Here is a 13,608-nt window from a genome sequence, read left to right on the forward strand (position 1 = left end):
TCAGTCAAAAACATAATTGCAACATATTCAGACTTTAACTCCAGGATGTAAAGTCTCAGTGCCTTGCTTCATATGCAAAGTTACCTTCCTAAGTCTTAAGCTACGCCATACTTGCATAGTTGTTGGTGATAACAGGCACACCTATGAATAAAAACATGACTTCTGAGAAGTGTTTAGGTGCCACTGAAGGGCTACAATGTAACTTACATTTCAGAGTAAAGTCAGCAGTAAAAAAGTTACCAACGAATGATTCTGTATCTATGAGAAGACAGAGCAAACCAAGGAGGGAAGGCTTATGGTTCAATATGAGACACTTTGCAACTTCATTAAAACTGTCCACACCCCATGGCGGAACTTAGAAACTGTGGCTCTGGCACCACAGCTTCTAAGACTCTCTCACTGAATTTCCCATAGCTGAGGCTCAGCAACTAACATTTGAGTTAAAGTTTGGGCATATTAGGGCTTCCCTGGTGGCGCAGTGGTTGAGAGTCCGCCTGCCAATGCAGGGGACACGGGTTCGTGCCCCGGTCCAGGAAGATCCCACATGCCGCGGAGCAGCTGGGCCCGTGAGCCATGGCCGCTGAGCCTGAGCGTCCGGAGCCTGTGCTCCGCAACGGGAGAGGCCACAACAGTGAGAGGCCCGCGTACCACACACACACACAAAAAAAAAGTTTGGGCATGTTACATGAACCTCCCAGTAATCACATGTAGCTCATGAAGTGTTATTTGATTCCCATCTGTATCAGTGTCTTCTTTCTTTGAGTGTATAATCAGGAACAAGATCAAAATCCATTCTATAAAACTGTACAAACTCTGAGACTTAACTTGGTTTGCATTTCATTGGGTACACCTATGGAGCTGTGGTTATATTAACAACATTCCGAATTTGCTTTAGGCTGGTACCAGTAGTCTCCAGGCCAACATTTAGTAAGTTAGAAGAATGGTCCTTCTCAAGCAAGTTGGGCTTAAATCGAATCATAAAGCATAGCTTTTAGGCAACAGAAATTGGTTTCTCCAATAATGGTTAAAACAGTAACTGGTAATTGGGTTTGATGAGTTTCATAAAGCATAAATGATGCCAGAATGTGACCTAGCACAGAACTTGAAGGCAAGCACTGTATTCCTTCAAGGTGAATCGCTTACTTCTCAGCCAATAGAAGGATCCTTACTCTGTTTACATTTTCTGCTTTTGTAAATTAAGACTTTGCTGCCACAAGAACTATGAAGACATCCATCTGGGCGTTTGATGAAAAGGCTGTTTAATAATAATATACAGCAATAATGCTATATTTTTGTGGAAAGATAAAGTCATATTTTTGCCAGTGCTATATTTATCAATTCTCTCTTTTACCTTCATTAGGAAAGGTAGATAAGACGCTGTCATTACATCAGTTTTACAGATGTAAGGACACCCAAAAATCCAATGACTTGCCAATAATCAACAGGATATGAGTGGGAGCTAACTGCCTCTGAAATTAGAATATTTAATGAGAGACTTTTATTGTCTCTTGAAAATAAACAGAGCAGAGGAAATGACTTAGTCTGAGATGAAAGTTTATATCTACATGCAAGAAAACTGTAAGATAGGAAGGAGACTATTACCTGCCTTAAAGAAATTTATATTAACAGTTAATAACAATTAATAGTTAGCAGCTATTGGGGTTTTTTAAATTATTTTATTTATTTATTTATTTATAATTTTTGGCTGTCTTGGGTTTTCGTTGCTGCGCACGGGCTTTCTCTAATTGTGGCGAGCGGGGGCTACTCTTTGTTGCTGTGCACGGGCTTCTCATTGCAGTGGCTTCTCTTGCTGCGGAGCATGGGCTCTAGGCACATGGGCTTCAGTAGTTGTGGCACATGGGCTCAGTAGTTGTGGCCTGTGGGCTCTAGAGCACAGGCTCAATAGTTGTGGCACACGGGCTTAGTTCCCTTGCGGCATGTGGGATCTTCCCGGACCAGGGCTCGAACCCGTGTTCCCTGCACTGGCAGGTGGATTCTTAACTACTGCACCACCAGGGAAGTCCCAGCTATTGGGTTTTCAAAAGATATCTGCCATAGTGGCAGATACTTTCACACACTTTCTCTTATTTTAATCTTCAGATCAGCCATGTGAGAAAGATATTATTATCTCTGTTTTACAGATGATGAAATAGAGTCCCCAAATTGTAAATGGTCATATTATGGTTAGACTATCCTTAAACTCCTCAGAAACTATAAGAACTTGAAATGTAATGACTTATTTGAAATGTTGAAAATATCAATTGACAATAAAGTAAAAGTTTTCTAATTTCCATTAAAAGTAGCGATAAAGACAGAAAACTACTTACTTCTAAAGTTATCAGATGCCAGATCTTATTCAAGTGGTTTAAGGGTTTAGTAAGAAAATTTCAATACAGAAAAAATAATAATACTACACTAAAACAGAAAAAGTATAAGACACTTCAGTTTTTAGTGACTAGCCATAGTAGGTATCAGAAATTCTTAGCATGACACCAGATTTCAGAATTGATGGACAACATCGAGATTCCCATTGCACTTAGAATAAAATATAACCTTTTTGGTAGCACCTATAGGAATCTGCCCTATCTGGCTCCCACCACTCTTCAGCTCATCTTATCCAACTCTCCATGACCCAGTCTCTCAGCCAATCCTGAGACATGCTGGGACCTGAGACTGGGACCCTTTGCTGCAGGGCTTGCACCTGGACAAACATCTCCTCCAGCAACAGAATACAAAGAAACTATAAGGGACCAAAAATAACTGCGTGCATGCACAGTTGGGGCAAATTATGGACAACAAGATACAAAAGGACCAAATCCCACTGCTATTTCTGAAGAGCCAGGAGCAAAAACAAGATGTTGGGAGCAAAAGCAGGGTACTGCACATGCCCCCTGCACTCAACACCACCAAAGGGGTGGGCAAAGCACCTAAGCCATCCCTCGGGCCAGACCCCTGGACACACCCCTACTCTCACCCCATATAGGAATGAGCTCGCCCCTCCTTGGGGAGCGAGCAAGGGAACCTGTTACTTACTTTCGCTCCTCCCTGCTGTAGCAGGGGCCCCAGTAAAGCCTTGCCTGAATTTCTTGTCTGGTTTCTTATCAATTTCTATTGATTAAGGAAGGCCAAGAACCCTGGTAGGTAACAATCCTACACTACAAGTCATGGACTTTCTTGCCTGGATACCTTCACACAAGCTCTTTCTTCTGATGATGACTGACTCATCCTTGCCCTTAGTCTCAGCTTAAATGTCACCCCTCAAAGAGGCTACCCCTAACACTGTTAAAAGGAGCTCCTCTTATTCTTTCATACGGCACCTTGTTTTCGTCTCCTTTTTCCCCTTTAACACTTGTTATAGTACTTCATTATGAGGCAGTGTTATATTCTGAAGTATTGATATAAATTTGTGTTTTTTGTGTACTTCCCCTCCCCCTTTGCTTCCTTCAGCTTACATCTACAGAGCAAATAAAGAACTCAGAAATAGCTGAAAGACTTTGACTTTGACAGTAAGGCAGAAATGCATTTTTTCCCCCCCGTTATCCAAAGACTAGAGATTGGGGCCGGGGGGCGGGGGGCAGGAGGAAGAGAAGGATGAAAAGCTTCACTGATTATTACAGGCGGAAGTAAAAGGAGAAAAGTATTCCAAGTGGGAGGGGAAAAAGAAAGTTGCATTGTCAGAACCAAGAGTAGGTGGAAAATACTCAGCACATACTGTCCTGAGAGTGGAAAACCAGTGTGCTCATGGTCTGTGGACAAGCGATCCCTTTCCACAGCCCTGGAAACTTGTAAGCCCTCTGAATTTAGAATAATGGTTTTCAAAGACATCAGGTCTTATTCACTGGAAACTGTAAATGTCGCCTTGTATGGAAAAGGGGTCCTTGCTGATATGATCAACTTAAGAATTTTGAGATGAGATTACCTTGATTTATCTAAATGCCCTAAATGCAATCAGAAGTGTCCTTGTAAGAAAGAAGTAGAGGGAGATTCAACACAGAAGCTGCAAGAAGCAAGAAACAAATTCTCCCCTAGAGCCTCTGGAGGGAGTCCAGCCCTGCTAACACCCTGGTTTGGGGTCATTCAAACTGATTTCTGACTTCTGGCCTCCAGAAATGTGGGAGGATAAACGTCTATTGTTTAAGGCGTCAGGTTCGCGGTAATTTGTTACAACAGCCACAGAAACTAATACACACATGGAGTAAAAATCTCATTACTCTGACCAGTGTGGAACTGAACTGAATCTCTGGGGGAATTTCCTTTATGCTGGGATAAGTGATGGCTATACCACCAGTTACATATACATGGATATGTATACAGGCATATCTTGGAGATACTGAGGGTTTGGTTCCAGACCACCACAATGAACCAGATATCACAATAAAGTGAGTCACACGTACTTTTTGGTTTCTTAGTGTATATAAAATTATGTTTACACTACTCTGTAATCTATGAAGTGTACAATAGAATTATGTCTAAAAAATATGTATACCTTAATTTTAAAATACTGCTAAAAAATGCTAACCATCATCTTACAATGCAAGGTTGCCACAAACCTTCAGTTTGTAAAAAACTCAATTATCTGCAAAGCACAATGAACAAGGTATGCCTGTATGTTTATTATTATCATCATCACTATTTTTCTACTCTTTACCAGACAGAAAGTTCCATGAAGGTTATAACCCTTTCTCTTTTGTTCACATTTATACCCAGGTCTCTGCTTAGCAGCTGTCACATAATAAGTGCTCTACAAATAATTGTTGAATGAATGAAAAATATTGCTAAAATAGCACAAAATGAGAAAAACACAAACAACAAATGGTAAAAATAACTACAAAAAAGACTGTACCGGAAGAGAACTGAATAGTCAAATACCCATTATTAGCAATCTAAATAGAGATTTAGGTCTGTCTGACCCCATGGGTGGGAATGCTTTCCAGCATATAGAGACTTGTACTTTGATACTTGCTAAGTGTGAGTGTATTCTGGCATTGATACATTTTCGGTCAATTTCATCAGCACAGCCTCAGGATATGCTCAAAGCTCAAGTTGGTCTATTAACGTCTGAGAGCTAATGTACCTGGCGCCCATTCCTGTAGGCTGAAACCGCAGGGCAGGAATGTAGTTCTGGCCTGTGAGCTATTGTTACCTGCTCAGTTGGGATAGCACAATATTCTTCTATTCTGCTTTTTAAGTGAGAAGATCTATCATGAGCCAACTCAGAATGAAGGGAACTAGAACAATACCTGTTCAATGCTGCAAAATATACCGGATTATGTTGCCTTGTTTGTGCCATTCCTAAAGTGACTGGGTTAAGGCAACATAATCGTACTTGTCTTGGAGCCTTCACAACTGTGAGTGGAGTGTCCCATGAAATTATTCAGGGAACAAAAATTTCCAGCACTTAACTGAAATTCCAGCTTGCACTCCTATTTAATTATAACCCAAACAATCTCGCACTCAGCTGCCCAGCAAGGTAAAGAATCTGGTAACAATTCCTTGGCAAAGAGAATTTGAGAACAGCTTTACTTGAGGCCTCCTAGCCTAGAACTTAGGGATGCTCATGCCAGGCCTCTACAGGGACCCAAAGGCTGAGGTTCTGCTTTGCCTTCCCCCTCTTTATGCCTGTACGGCTTCCCTCTAACAGCCACGTGGACCCCCCTAGAGTGGGTGTGGATCAGGGCTGTCACTGGCTGTTCAGGCCACACTCTGGCCCTGTGCTTTCTGTGCCTGACACAAGGTGAAGTGATGGGTTAGGCAGGGATGGAACCATCAAACACATTCATACCAAACTCTCTGCACCCCCTCAGGATTCTGAGCCGTTTGAACTCAAGTAAATGCCTCCTTTTCCAAAATGCTACTGCTTTTTAGGAATGGTTCTTAACTTTTTAAAGGTCAAAGCCCTTTATGAGAAACAGAAAAACAGATCCTCTCCCAACCAAAAATGTGTATGCAAACCCATAAAAGTTAAAAACAAAAACAACACTTGATCATTTCTATACCATACAGGAAAATACTTATCTTTTAAGGGCTAAGATATTTATTTACCCTTAAATTAGGATGAATAAGGCCAGACTGCCCAGGTTAGACTCTCCACCTCTGTCATTCAGTAGCTGTACAACCTTGGGCAAGTCATTTGATCTCGCTCTTCCTCAGTTTCCTCATTTGTAAAATAAGAGTGACAATAAGAGCACCTACCACAAAAGATCATTATGAGGAAATAATAAATTCAATATGTAAAGTGCTTACAGTGGTGCCTGGAGTTAAACAAATATATATGGAGCTTTGACTGTGTCGATGGGTGCTGTTCTAAGACTGAAGGCAATGAACAAAAATTACTGCTGCCAATGGGGCATGTGTTTTTAATGTAGAGCTTAAATTTCCATAGAAATCTTATAGTGTATTCCATAGTAATTAAAAATATCTTCTTACGTATATTTTCTCTTTGTTCAGATAATAGATAAGTAAGATTTAATACAGGTTTCCCATCTGGGATGCTGTAGGTTCACAGAGCTCAGATCTAGACAGTTCTAATTTATGTTTCATCCACATTCCACACCTGAGAGCCTTTCTGCATAAATAATTTGGGCTGTGAGGACTCACCCTTAACTTGGCCTAGGTATTTATAAAATGGGAGAAAAGCCAGATTCCAGGAAAACAATTTATGCTGTTCCATCCCTCAAGTTTTACTCATCCACCTGTTATGCTTAAAAATCAATTAGCACTGTTCATACACTGTATCGACAGCTTTATTTAGGATTAACTGCAGAGCTGGGCACGTTTAACTGAAATTTCCCTACCAATGATGCTCTGAAACAATGCCTGGATTTCAGGAGCTAATGAAGGTCTCTTCTGACTGTGACTTATTTTAAAGTTCTTACGCTTTTATTTTATCTTTCTGGCCCGTGCCTTCCTGTCTCCACCTGTCCTCTCTCCCATCAGCACCAGGAGGATATCATATTTCAGGTTGATTCTTGGGGACTTTCTCCCTTTTAAAAAATTATTAGGAAATAATGATTGAGTCACAGGAAGTTAAAAAGAAATGTACAGGGAGGTCCTGTGCACCCTTTACCCAGCTTCCCTAAATATGAACATCTTTTAAAACAACTGTATAATATTAAAACCAGGGCATTGACATAGGCTCAATCCATGGAACTTATTCAGATTTCATTGGGATTTACTTTTTAAGTAACCAGTTATTACATTTGGTAAGCATCAGTTATGATCACAATAAAGCTGAAATTCACTTCTTGTGTGTGTATTTGGTGTGGGCCTGTGTGTGCACATGTGTGTGTATCCATTTCTGTGTGTGTGTGTGTGTGTGTGTGTGAGAGAGAGAGAGAGAGAGAGAACAAACTCTGACCCTACCCATTTCATGAGACTTTTGAGGAACAAATGGGAGAATTTTAGGTAAATACTGTTCATAAACTGTAAAATGCTAGATAAATAAAAAGCATTATATTGTAGTATATGTCTAATGCTCTGTTCAAGAAAAAATGTCTCATTAGTAGGGTACACAGAGAGTAGGCAGAGCCTACTCACCTGTATAAGGAGGGTGTGTGTGTGTGTGTGTGTGTGTGTGTGTGTTTGTGTGTGTGTGTAGGGGTATTTAGGAGTCTCAGCAAAATCCCATCTGAAAGCACAGTCACACAGTTAGAAGGGACCTTGGGACCAACTGTTCCAGCCCTCTACATTGTACACATATTTTGAAATCCTCTTGCTGGTTAGTCTTCTAATGTCTGATTCAAACTTCAACTGATGGGCACATACTGACTTACGATTCAGTCTTTCCCTATGTGTTTAAAGGTCCTTTCTTGTAATAAGCTGTAATCTGCCTTCCCTGTGGCTTTTAGCTACTGGTCTTGGTTCTGCCATCTGCTGCCTCCCACAATGGAGGACAAGTGAAGGCAGCCACCTTTCCCCTGAGTCTCTCCTCTGCCCTAAACAAGGCAAGTCCTTCTTCCCACACAAGACTGCTTGACTCTGGATGAGCTTATTGTCCTTTGCAAGGATGGAACCACGATCAAAGTACAGTGGGGTGTGAGCTGAACAGCATATTCAGAGCTGGACCAGTCTCCTCCTCTGTCTGTACATGATATTTGTATTAATGGCCCCTATGATTACAGTAACATATTTTTGTGCTTTTCTTTTTTTCCCCTCAACTTGCTTCATTTTTCTCTTGAAATCAATTGAAATCCCCCGGGCTTTTTTTTTTTTTTTTTTCAGGTTTTTTTATTTAGCCATTCCTTGCTGATGCTGCACATAGGTAGCTAGTTTTCTGGGCAAATGAGCAGGACTTCATGTAGATTCTTATTAAATTAGGCCTATTGTAGCATTCTATCGATAATTTTTGTATCCAGACTCAATCACTAAACGTATTTACTGTCCCTGCTGGCTGCATGTTGGCTGTAACCTTTACATACAGTCCTTTAGGTCCTTTTCAAAATTGCTGATGAAACACTTCGGTATAAAAGGGTGAAAAGGAGATCATTAGAAAGCTATAAATTCTAACTGTAACATTGTGACCTCCTGTTACCGTTAAATTTTAATTGAGCACTCAGCTCTAAGTTTTTACTGAGGGTTGACCTAAGAAGTAGCCATGCGCAAAAAGCCTCAGCATTTTCTATAAAATTGTATTAGGTGATTCAATGTCACATTTGTAAAAATCCCACGGGAAATTTCTCCTGGAACTCAGGGATAGAAGAAAATCCCTACCAATGATAGCTGAGCTGGTATAAGTTCCCTTCTGTTTTGATTTCTAAGACGCTAAGAGAAAAAAAAGTACTTGCTCTACTGCGGTATCTTTTCTTTATTTCTGTTTATTGATTTTCTTCCTTTCTATCCCACGTCATTACCTAACATGCCATGTTAATGATTCTGTATTAACGTATTTTACTCTTTATCAGATATCATGACATACCCTTTCTAAAAGCAGGTAGGGCATAAAAACAAACATGCATAATTAAGACATCTTTTCATGTGTCTTTTCCGATGTTTAAAGGTCCATGCAACAATTTCTTTACTTTTCAAGTAGGACACTAGGCAATTTCCCCCGAGTACTTGTACTGACGTAGTAAGGTTTGCTTCAGTCCTTCAAATCACTTCCTTCCAAAATTTGTTCTCAGTTTAGAATGGCATGTTCTGAAAATCTTCCCTATTAATTTCCTCAAATGGTACTTTAAAGTGTAAATTTGATCATTTGCTAACATTTTCTCTTTTTGGCCCTTCCATTACAGAATTTTTTTTTTCATTAAATACTGCTATCTGCCTGGAATTATTTATCCTGAAAAGACTTGTGGATTCAGTGTTAGGAGCCCAGGGTTGTTGCCTTGGATTAACTACTTTGTGTGACTATTGGAAACCCACTGGGTCATGAAATTTCTCATTTACAGAAGGAAAACTACCTTTTGATGAATATCTGATAAATATTAGTACTGTTAAAATGTATATAACTTACTTTTAAGTACTTTAAAATAGGTAGTTTATAGTGTATAGTTTGATTATATAGATGTACAAAGTTTTAAACTCCAAACTTAGAAGCTTAAAGCAGTCTAGGTGGTCAGCAAACATTATAGAGTGTTACCAAGGCAACATTCTAGAGGTTGGTCTCTACAAAAGCATTTGTTATACCCAACTTGATGCTTTGTTTTATTAGCAACGTATGTCAGAAATGGATTCCCACTGGCACAATTAGTGACTTATTAACTAGCATTATAAATGGAACTTAATCGACAAAATTAAAAGTTTTAAATATAAGTGGAATACTAAAGATTTTGGAGACGTCCCCCACCTTTGCATGACCAGGTTACAAAACTCTTAAGGAGGTCCACAGCCTGTACCAAAGGATCAGTGGCCTAAGTTGAACACTAAAGCTTCTTATTTCCAACTGTCAGTCTAGTAGAATTTCTGGTTGTTTGATGCTGAATATAAAGATAACAAAATCCTGGCTCTGGAACGTTGTTTCATCTGCCTCAAGTAAACCTTTTTTTCAAGGTGATGATTGGAACATCTGAATGGGCAGAGAACTAGGATGTCATCAAACTTACGGAAGAGGTTGTATGAGTCTATTAATGCCTATTTGCTAGTAAATGTTTGCTAAAATATGCCTATATGTGTAGCAGAATTTGCTTTAGAACTTATAACTGGTGATGGCAATATCATAGGGGGACTGCTAACCCTTTTCAACATTCTGCAGTAACCACACTTACCTATCAAAGGTGTGTATAACCAAATTATCACAGGATAGCTCTCAACAGACATTTTGCCTCATTTTAATTTTCATCAGAGCCCTTCAAATTAGTCACTGCTCCCCTTACTCAGATTAGAAAATTCAGGTTTAGGGGATATTAATCCATAAAAATATGGATATTGAGTGGTAGAGCCTGATGTGTCTGATTCCACTGCTCCAATTCCTCCCGGAGACTCCCAGATAAAGTCACATGGTCATTGCAAGGAATGGATGAGTGGTTATGAAATGGCAGCAGCTGGGTTCCCTGCAAATGTATGGGTTAAACAAAGGCTCTTTAGCCCTTTTGACAGATAGCTTAAAGTCAACTCATATTAAATTGATTTGATATATATTTACTGTTCCTTTATATATATATATATATATACACTTACTATTAATATAGTTTTGGTTCTTTTTTTGTACTTCTCACGTTTTAAAATCTATACTCTCTTTTGATCTACCCAATATATTCAGAGAAATTGTAATTTCATACACTGAGGCACAGATTACTCTGTGACCTAACTGCATGACCTAGCTCTAGAGCCCCCTCCTAGAAAGCTTGACTATGAAATTGTCAGTTGAAACATGCTTTGAAAAGTCATAGTTATCTAAAGGTCAATAAAAAGCTCATCTCAAAGCATTGTTGCATAGAAAAAAGTAAATGAAATGGTAATTTTAGAATTGGAATGCTTAAGGGAAATAAAATATTCATGGACTGATGATTTTGATGTACATCAGAGATCAGTGGAGTTGAATGAATGATTTTGGGTCCTATAAAACTACTAATCAGGCTAAAAAAATGCAATATATAAATAGAAGAATTTACTCCATAGTTACCAACAAAATATCACATTCCAAATTCATTTATTTTGGATATTATGTCCTTAGCAGAAATCAATATGGCCACAAATAACCCAAATCTAATTTATTTTTTAAAATCTTAAGTTCTTGGAAGACAGATCCTAGGTGAACAGAAAAGTAAGCTTTGATATGTTCCTATCTATACTTCTGAAATTTATGCTTTTAGGTTAATTATTTTTGATTTAAGTAGAAGTTATGGGGAAAAATTATTCATTTCACATGAAGCCATTTCATTAACAACTCGTTATTACATGTGGAGGTAATGGCATCGAAAGAATATGAGGTTATGAAAAAAATGTATGTTCTTAGTTTTAACTTCATGTGAAAAGTAAAATAAATATGATGAATAGATAATATAATCAAACTTTTCCAGGAAAGAGGCTGATATATTTTTGTTATACTATAGCTGTATACCCGGCTTACAGAATTACCTGTGCATTAGCCTTTTCCATGTGTGTTATTATTACACATATTAAAATTATTCTTCCTCTTTAATGAAAATGAAAAATATATAGAGTGAGAAGTTTTAGCTTTATTTTTTAAATGTGTATATTTGCTTATAATAACTGAATAAAAGTGACTTGAAATTATGTTCTTTTAAATATTAATTCAATTATAGTATTATATGGGGGAAATTCTACTAGTTGGGATAATATCTTGGGATGATTTTCCCACTAGGTCCTACTTATCATCCCTGAATAAGACAAAATGAGACATCAAAACTATAAAATTACTGCTTTTGTAGGCTTAATATCCATCAATGCTGAGGAAGCTGTTCGGACACAAAATTAAGATTTGTTCTAGGATTTCGACATTGACTTTAGTAACAGCAGGGGAAAAACAAGAATGTGCTTAGAGAGAAAAACCTCTGATTATGTTATGAACATACCACTCCATTCACTGATAGTAGCTGGTCTCCTCGCTTGAGGCCTCCGTGTCTTTCGGCCACCCCTCCAGGAATGATGCGAGAGATATAAATGGGGGAATTTTGCTCCTTTCCTCCCATCACATTAAAACCAAGGCCTTCATCCGTTTTTGGCAGCTCGACTACCCGAGGGTGGGAGTGGCCTTCACTAGCTGCAAAAGCTGCAACTGTTGCCTGAAAGAAAAGATGGTCATTTGGTGATAAAAACGAGGGAAATAAGGCTCATCACATGACTTGCAGTGTGTAGATCAGGCAACTCCTCCTATTTTATAGCATTCTCCTGTGAAAGAAAGAACACGAAAGGGAGGGGGCTTTCTTCATTTAGATGTCCTTTATAATTCCTTTCTTTGGTAAAGCTCAGCCCAACTATTGATATTTCCACCTTTCTAGACCTTACCCATTATGATAAAAATTTCCCTTCCTCATAAAAATCTTTCCCACTAACCTTGGTTAGATGCAAATCTTCCTATTCTTGGACTCCAAATAGCTTTGGTACATATAATACCTACATGTGGTACATAAACTATAATTACTGTATATATTGTATATATGTTGACCATGGGCACCCGAATGGCTGAGATTGTGGCTTCCACTTCTTTGTATGACACACGGTCTAACTTGGTGTTTGCACATAAATGTATTCGATACATTGAGGAGCACTTATATGTATATATACTGGTGAATACATCTAGAATTTTGCTATTGCCAAACCACTGGCTTAGAAAATTTAGTTTCTTTTTCTTTTTTAATTGAAAATGCCTAAAAGAAAAAAAAGCTAAAAGAAAATAATAGATTCAAACAGATTATAATTATTTCATATCAATATTCCATATTATTATGAGAGGTCCTCTTATCTGGCACAGGTTTTTTTCCCCTATATTTTACATTACTATTTCAACTACTGCTGTAACGTAGGCAAAATAAGCAGTCCGTGGTTTTATACCTAGATGTACAAAATATCATTTAATATGGATATAACTTTATTTTAAAATTCATATATATTAATTTTAAAAATAAGGTGAAGGAAACAACTTACCATTAGTTTTCACCCCCCTCCCCTCCATGGAGAAGATTTAAATAGTTTCTATCAAGAAAAGATTCTTCTGCCTGCTTCTTATTTTCCACCTCTGGTAAACTGTCTTAACCACAGTTGGTTAGATACCTACTATAAAGTGATTTACTCAACACTGTGAAAATATTGATTCCCAACGACTGTACATTCTTTTCCACACACAGCATTATCACATCAATTTAGCATTATGCTACTGTCTGCATTTAGTGAAAGATAGTGAATGATATGGAAATAATGGCTTGTTTTTAGCTACATGCATTTGCTCATGCAAACCTTGCTGTCATGCATAGATTTTAATGGCTGACATGGATGCAATGCAGACAGCCCAGAAACAACCAGAAAATATTGTGCTATTGCAACATTATGCTGCTATCCTGCTGTTCTACATGAATAAGAAATGAGAATGGTAAAACACTACATAATTCACTTTCCCCTTAATTAAACCATGTAGGGATCATTTTTCTGTGTGTGTTCCACTTCAGTACAAGCAAAGCATGATGTAAGGATAATAATACCCTCTTTTTGCCT

General features: G+C 38.3%; 1 protein-coding gene across 1 annotated transcript in view; it reads right to left on the minus strand.

Moving 5' to 3' along the window:
- LIN7A (lin-7 homolog A, crumbs cell polarity complex component) overlaps positions 1 to 13,608 on the minus strand; it is a gene marked incomplete at both ends in the record, with an annotated part of 121,280 nt that overhangs the window by 19,969 nt on the left and 87,703 nt on the right. Inside the window, one exon of the mRNA XM_079715154.1 lies at positions 11,973 to 12,182. Coding sequence (XP_079571280.1) covers positions 11,973 to 12,182 — 210 coding nt within the window. The remainder of the gene's footprint in view (positions 1 to 11,972; positions 12,183 to 13,608) is intronic.

Source organism: Hyperoodon ampullatus, assembly GCF_949752795.1.
Source record: "Hyperoodon ampullatus genome assembly, chromosome: 11".
Classification (NCBI taxonomy): domain Eukaryota; kingdom Metazoa; phylum Chordata; class Mammalia; order Artiodactyla; family Ziphiidae; genus Hyperoodon; species Hyperoodon ampullatus.